The following is a 7,485-nucleotide window of genomic DNA, read 5'->3' as shown; positions in this document are numbered from 1 at the left end:
AAAAAAAAGGAACTAATTGTTGCTAAACTGCATATACAGCAAGGACAGTCCATGCTACTGCAAAAAGATATCACAGCATGCTTAGAACAAGGAGTCCTAGAATGTAAAAATAAGCCTGGAAAGGGAGATGAGATCAAGAGGCAGAAACATCGTTTATAAGATGCAAGAATACAAATGGGAAAATTTAGAAATATGTCCGAAAAGTTTCAGAGATAAAATAAGGTGTATGGGACAGGCAATGAAATATACTGTAGGAAAATCTTTTGCCTACATTTCCTCTCTGCAATTTAGTCTGAATCACACAGCCAAACCAAATTTATAAAATGAATGAAAAAAATCCCCCCCAAGTGGGAAATTCATTAGTTTATTGTTCTTAGAGCACTTCAAGATTTGAGAAGAAAACTTATAAGAGCTGGTACTCTTAATATTTAATAAGTTTGAGCACGTTTTAATTCATTTTAAACATTAGGATTGTTTGCTACTCTTCTAACAATGAAAAACCAAACAGTAAACAGACTATATTTAACGCTAGAGATGACAAAGCAAACTCTTTTATAAATAAGAAGAATAAAAGAAAAGGATCCTGGGTCTTTCACTTTAAGATTCAAATTAGTCCTAAATCTAATATAGTTAAGCAGCCTCAAAATTTCCCACTCTTCTGAATTGAGCTCAAATAGCATTTTAAGACTAAGTGCTCAAAAGTGAAGACTTTTAACCCTCGTGAAAAATCTCCATAATCTAGCATCACTGAGACCAAATTTGGGGTTCTGTGAACTTCCCAAAGGGTAAATAAATCCTCACTGAAATTCTTTTGAAAATATACTACACCCATATCCCCCATGCTTAGCTCACAATGAATTCTGTATCATGTCAGCAGAGCAAACAGAAGGATGAACTTTGGTATCCAAAGGAAAAAAAAATACATAAACTTATCTGCATCATTCAACAAATATAACTTTATTACTGAAACTGTTGAATACATAGGATGTGGAAGAATTGGGAGTTGGCTCTGAAATAAAAAGAAACACTGTAACAAGACAAAATATTAAATAAGTAGCAAGATTTAAGGCGCATTTGTTTCAGACTTGGAGGATTCAAAATGACTTAATTCAACATTTGCAAAACTCGTCTTTTTCAAATAAACATTGTATACTTCAGGAAAAATTAAATACAAAATCAAAGTATTTTCTGTTGATACCATAGTAGTAAAATGTAAGCAACTTCCCTGATAATCAAAAAGATATAAACTGGAATATCAATAGCAAAGATGCCCTTCTCCCTGCAATGTCCTTCCCGCTCCTCCACCCCCACCACACAGAAGCTTTCCTTCTTTTTACCCATGACTGTTAAGGATATTTTCTGGCTCTATTTCAGCATCATGACTCAGGTCATGAGAAGTGTCAAAGATGCATTTCCTTCAGATGGGAAAAAGCAACAGATTTTAACAACCATACAAAGTTGGGAGTATAGTGCAAAAGGGCCAAGTCAGCATTTTTGACAGCAGGGAAGATAAAACCTTTTATATTCACATATATTTTATTTTCAGCTTAAAACATTTAAATATCTTTCTATCAAAATATGCTTACATGTCCTGCTCAAGAAGAAAACAGGAAACCCATACCCAATTTAGCTGCCTAAATTATCAACAATTTGTGAAAGAATTGTTCACCCAAACTCCCGTCCCAAAAAACCAAAGTATACCATATAAGTGTTCATAAACTATTCAAATCCTTGTTTTCAAAACTTATTCTTCCAAAAGCAAAACCAGGAATTTACCTGTGTACATTAAAAACTCCCTTGATAGAAAGTCCTTGAGAGTGAGAACCAGAGAGAGGAGTGATACTATGACCATATCCAGCCACCATATCCTTCCCTGTAATTCTCCTGCCTTAGCAGAAACACTTTTTCTTAATCAGCTGGATCATTGCCAAAAACCATATTCATTTATCAGTACTGTTATTTTATATTTTCTCTTATCCATGATTTTATCAAATGTGGACACACTTCAATCCACTCCAAAATTAGACAAGAGTGAAATAGTATTGAACATTTATTAAGCATTCCCACTAAGGATGAAAATGGAATAGCCTGTCTCTTCTGAAGCTGCCAACAACAATGCCCACATTAATTCCAGTCTATCCATTCTGAAATAGTTTCACTCCTGTGCCTCATTCTAGCTTCAATATTCTCACCTGCAAAAACACATCAACCAATGGTAATAACTCTTTCAATGAACCTTAAATCCCTTTCCTTTTCTCATCCTCCAAATTCTAAGCTTCATTTTATGCTAAGAACTATTATGCTAAGAACCATACTAGTTTCTATTTCTCAGTGTGTGTAACCCTGGCACAGCCGTGACCTCACTCTCCCTACCCTTTTGTAGCTTATAAACTATGAGCCAGCAGTCAGATTTTTACTTCCTGTTCAGATTTTAAGTTCAAGAGTACTCATGGCTGCTACTCCCAACTCTGATAATTTCTAAATCTGTTTATTTGGATCAGTCATTCAGACACTGGTCATTATGTATCCTAAGAAGCCTAATTTCTACTCTCTTCTCCCTCTCCATTTTTTTTTAAACCAAATTTTGAAAAAAAATGTTGCAATAAACTCTGACCCAGAATTTCTTACTTAATTGTCTTCCTTACTGGAAAGGGCGACGGTAACATGCAAATAGGTATCTCAAACCCTCTTGCTGTTATTCTAATCACTAGACTGAAGTACTAGAACTCCTTCAACTCCCTGAAAACTGACTTCTAAGTTGATTGTCAGAAAGTCTCTACCACCCCAAGCCCACCCCAAACAGAGAATTCCTTTCTGGGAAAACTGACTAGTCTAAGAGAAAAGATCTACAAATAGTGACTGGGGGTTCCCTAATACAACTGCCAGTCCCACCTGAGGGATCAGTGGGAACTAGAAGCTGGTATGACCTACTCATGCTCAAAGAACTTCCAATCAGCAACTTGGTATGAATGTGGTGATTAGCTGAATAAAAATAAAATGAAATAAATCAATAAATACCATTTTAATAAGAAAATAAAAATAAGAATGATCACCAAGGATTCCTAGATGTTCAGGTCAATCTTTTGGTTTAATCAGTCTGAGACTGGGCCTAGGCATCAGTACTTCTTAAATCTACCAGGAATAAATTATAATGTACAATCAGGGTTGAGGACCACTGTCCTAACAGGAAAGATAATGATCACAACAAAAAAACTGAAAAAAGGAACTCATATGAAATAGAGATAATGCAAGAAGGAAAAAAAAATGCCTCCAAAACTGAATCTATATCCCAAAGAGATAAAGAATTTTCCATCTATAAAAAAAGACAAGGCTGTGATAAGAAAAAAAAAAATCGTTCGGAGAAAAGGATATTTTAAAATATGTTGCAGAAATAAAAATACAACAAGGTTAGAAGACAAAGGTGGGGATATTCGCATAAAGTAAAACAAAAAGACAAACAGGAAAATAGAAAAGGAAGTTACAGGTTCAATGTAGGAGATCCATCATCCAACTAACATGATTTCCAGAAAGGGACAAAAAAAGAAAACAGCAAGGAAGAAACTATGAAGAATGGAAAGAAGAAGCCTCTGGAGAATGACACCTAAGAGTGGAGAGGGGTGGGGCAGGGAGTGCCATTTTTTCATTGTAAAATTGTGGTCTTATTTGACTTTTACAATAAATGTATTACTTTGATAAAAAATTACATTAAATAGGTAAAGAAAAACAACAAAACGTCAATCAATGTTAACAGAAAAGAGAAGCAGAGATTAACTATAAACTCTAATAATGCCTCAATGGTAGAGTTTAACCAGTCTGGTCCCATAAAGTATAGAGATAACAAGTCCTTCAATAGCAATATATAGAGAATCAAAGAAAGGAATTTTTAGAACATACAGACACAACTTATTCAAATAGTTAAAAAGTTTGCCTCCACTCTACCTAAATTCATTCACATCTGGACAGAGCACTAAAAACGGATTTTAATTAATAGTAATATATTTCACAAGTCTGATTCTCTAAGAAGACTTTGAGGAATAAATCATAGAAAACATAATAAAAAGGAAGCTGGGTTATTATAAAATGTTGTAAGACATCAACATCCATAATACATACACCAGGCTCACGCCAGGGTTGCCATGATTACAATCATAGGAAAGTTTAGAAAAGATCGCCCTCTAGAGGCATATCTCATTAACCATTTAAAAGCAAAACTGTAAAAACCTGGAGTTTGATTTACCAACGTAAAAAACAGAGAGAATGTATTTCACCGGCAGTAAAAAACAAAAGAACAAATTCCAGGTTAGTTTCAATTGCTAACTACCTTATGTGGCATTTAAGAGAAAACTTTCAGAGGGAAACAATGTGGCATATTCCAAACGAAATAGACAAAAAGATAAAATATTCTAGCAGAGTTCAATGAGTTTTTATAGCACTACCTTTTAACGTTTATTTTAAAGGCAATATAAGAGTTTTTAAAGATACTCCACAGGTCATTTTATTTTCCTCAAAAACTATGCTATCTGAACCTCCCGCTCAATTTTGCTATGAACCTAAAACTGCTCTATAAAATAGTCTATTAAAAAACTTTGCTATCTTTATTTAATAGATGGTTTCTTCAGTTAGTACTTCTGAAATGAAAGCATCTTATTTTCAGTAGGGTACTAATTATGAGGTCTCTCTTTTCCATCCATTTTCCCCCTAAAGAACTTATCTGTTCTGAGAAACAATAGGAAGTGACACGAAAATGTTTAAAATACATACAATTTTGGTGTATACTAAAGGTAAAGACTAGTATAATATTGTAAATTTGCAACATCGTAAAAAGGACGATAAAAGAACTTATAAGAAAACAAATTCACCAGGAACACTATTAGATCTAACAAGAACAAATCAGAAACGAAACTTCAATGTGAACTGAAACAATAAAGTACACATACCCAGTAAAAACCCAGGTAGTAAACTAAGATAGCCGAAAAGAAGATTTTATCCAGTTAACATGTATACACTGTATATATACTCTGTGTGAGATGAGGCATAAAATTTAAAGCAGAACTACGGTGCACATGATTGATTTTTCTTGGCAAAAATTAAAACACACAAATGGAAACTTCCATCCACAAGTAAACAGTGATGTGGAAAGAGAAGTCAAGAAACATCACATTATTATTGATTGTCTTAAGTAGGTGAAACTATATAAGGCTGAAATGTGTGGTTGTTTTGTATTTACAATTGTGATGTGGTCTGTATCGAGAAAACTACTGATCAACAAAAGCAAGTAATTACAGAACCATCAAATAAAGGCTATAAACAATTTCTGAGTGGTACAAAGTATGCATCCCCTGATGCTAAAAAGAAAAGTGATGCTACCAGTTATTTAAAAGTACTTCGCTAAAACCTGGAGGCTTCAAGTCCAAGAACTCGGAGGCCCCTCTAGAGGTCTCGGTCTCATCAACCAGCTCCACTTGGAAGAAGGAGAATCTGGAATTCAGATGCCAAACTCTGTGACTCAAAAAGGACTCCTCCCCTGAGGAACAATGAGCTGATGGGAAAGGAGACACTTCCAGGAACTCTGGAGAACTGCAGAAGTGAATCCAAAACCCCTCTGTTAACTTGAGGGAAACAGCAGGATAAAATAAGTAAATAAATAAATAAAAATAAATTATTAATTTTAAAAAGCTAGCCCTATCAAAAAATGAATGCCATATTCCTGAACCCGTATTGGAAAACTAATTTGTAAAGTAAAGAAATGCAAAGACTCAAGAATAGGTGAATAAATCAATCAAATTGTATTTCCTTTTTTAAAAATTTTATTATGTTAGTCACGATACAGTTCATCATTAGTTTTTGATGTAGTGTTCCATGATTCACTGTTTGTGTATAACACCCAGTGTTCCATGCAATACATGCCCTCCTTAATACCCATCACCCGTTGGTGCAGCCACTTTGGAAAACAGTGTGGAGTTTCTCAAAAATAGAGCTACCCTATGACCCAGCAATTGCTCTACTGGGTATTTTCCCCAAAGACACAGATGTAGTGAAAAGAAGAGCCACATGCACTCCAATGTTCATAACAGCAATGTCCACAATAGCCAAACTGTATTTCCTGATGTAGGATACCGAAATGAGCAAAAACAGATGCAAGAGAAGGAATGCCACTGCTCATAATTTCAGGTTTGTGTTGGTATCTCCCTTCATTTCAGAAACAATATCAGAAGTCCACTTATCAATACTGAGTCCAATAATGCTATAAAAGCCTCTACATAAAAAGTCACAATATTTCATTTACTCATTATTCAGTGCATTGTTCATTTATTCTTTCCTGGATAAGAGGCACTACACGGAAGTATGAAAAATGAATCAGTCCTGTATACCCCCTCAAAATAAACAGTATCAATGACAACAATCACAGCAGCTAATCTTTTACTGAGGATTTGCTATGTACCAAACACTACTTAAAGTTGCTGTGATCCTAACAGTAACTCTGTAAAGGGAGGTAATGTTATCACCCTCATTTTACAGATAGAAAATTAAGGCATGGGTATATTAAGCAAGTTGTCTGAGATTACAGAGTTAGGAAATCATGGGGGATAGAGTCTACCACAGGTAGTCTGACTCCAGGTCCTCTAATTGCCTCCCCAACCAGTTACAACTTAGTAATGGAGACCATCAAAAAAAGAGAAAAAAAGGTAGAATGCCGTAAGCAACAAGTACAGATAAAGAGCATACAGAAGGAGTAAATACATAAAGTTACACACTTTACGTGAAGAGGGGAAAAGTGTATCATAAGCGGAGCTGAGCTTGACAGACGCATTCATCATTTACCTGAAGAAATAAGCAGAAAGGAGTTCAGGGGTAGGAACAAGGTGTTGGAACTGGAAAGCAAAGGCAAGTCATTAAATTTGCATGGGGCATAAATAATAGTGGAAGAAATGGTTTCTTCATTCATCAAAAATTTACTAACTGGTCGAAGAAATGCTGTTCTCCTAGAGGATAATCTTCTGACCCTTTTCTTTAAAGCTCCCAATACCTACCACCATCCTCACTTCCTGATTCCATAAGAAACAAAAGCAGTCTTCTCTTTCACTTCCAACTTTTCCCCATTTTCTTGCTCCCTTTTATATCAGTACTTCTTGAAACACTTATCAATACCGGTTTCCCAATTTCTCTCTTCCTGTCCTACCAAAATCCATTCCTATCGGGCCCTACCACTCTACCGAACTGCTCTTATCATAGTCACATGTCCTCTACGTTACTAAATTTGAGGGTATTCTATCTTTTTCTCAGCCTTTATCTTAATTGGCCTATCAGCAGAATTTTTGACATGTGGTTCCCTCCCTTTTCTCAGAAAAAAATTTTTTTTCATTTGGCCTCCAGGATTTCTCATGTATAGTTTTCCTTCTATGTCACTCTACTTACTGGTGGAAGGCCCAGGGCTCAGTCCTGGGACAGCTTCATCTTTTTTTTTTTTTTTTTTCATACTCACTC

The 7,485-nt window shown here is 35.2% G+C and overlaps 1 protein-coding gene across 1 annotated transcript in view; it reads right to left on the bottom strand.

Annotated features, from left to right (window-relative positions):
* BCAS3 (BCAS3 microtubule associated cell migration factor) overlaps positions 1 to 7,485 on the bottom strand; it is a 621,209-nt gene that overhangs the window by 398,642 nt on the left and 215,082 nt on the right. The window contains exon 15 of the mRNA XM_034640661.1: positions 5,368 to 5,577. Within this exon, the coding sequence (XP_034496552.1) occupies positions 5,368 to 5,577 (210 nt within the window). The remainder of the gene's footprint in view (positions 1 to 5,367; positions 5,578 to 7,485) is intronic.

This window comes from Ailuropoda melanoleuca, chromosome 13 (genome assembly GCF_002007445.2).
Source record: "Ailuropoda melanoleuca isolate Jingjing chromosome 13, ASM200744v2, whole genome shotgun sequence".
Taxonomy (NCBI): Eukaryota; Metazoa; Chordata; class Mammalia; order Carnivora; family Ursidae; genus Ailuropoda; species Ailuropoda melanoleuca.
The sequence above is the reverse complement of the archived record's forward strand: the minus strand, read 5'-3'. Positions and strand labels throughout refer to the sequence as shown.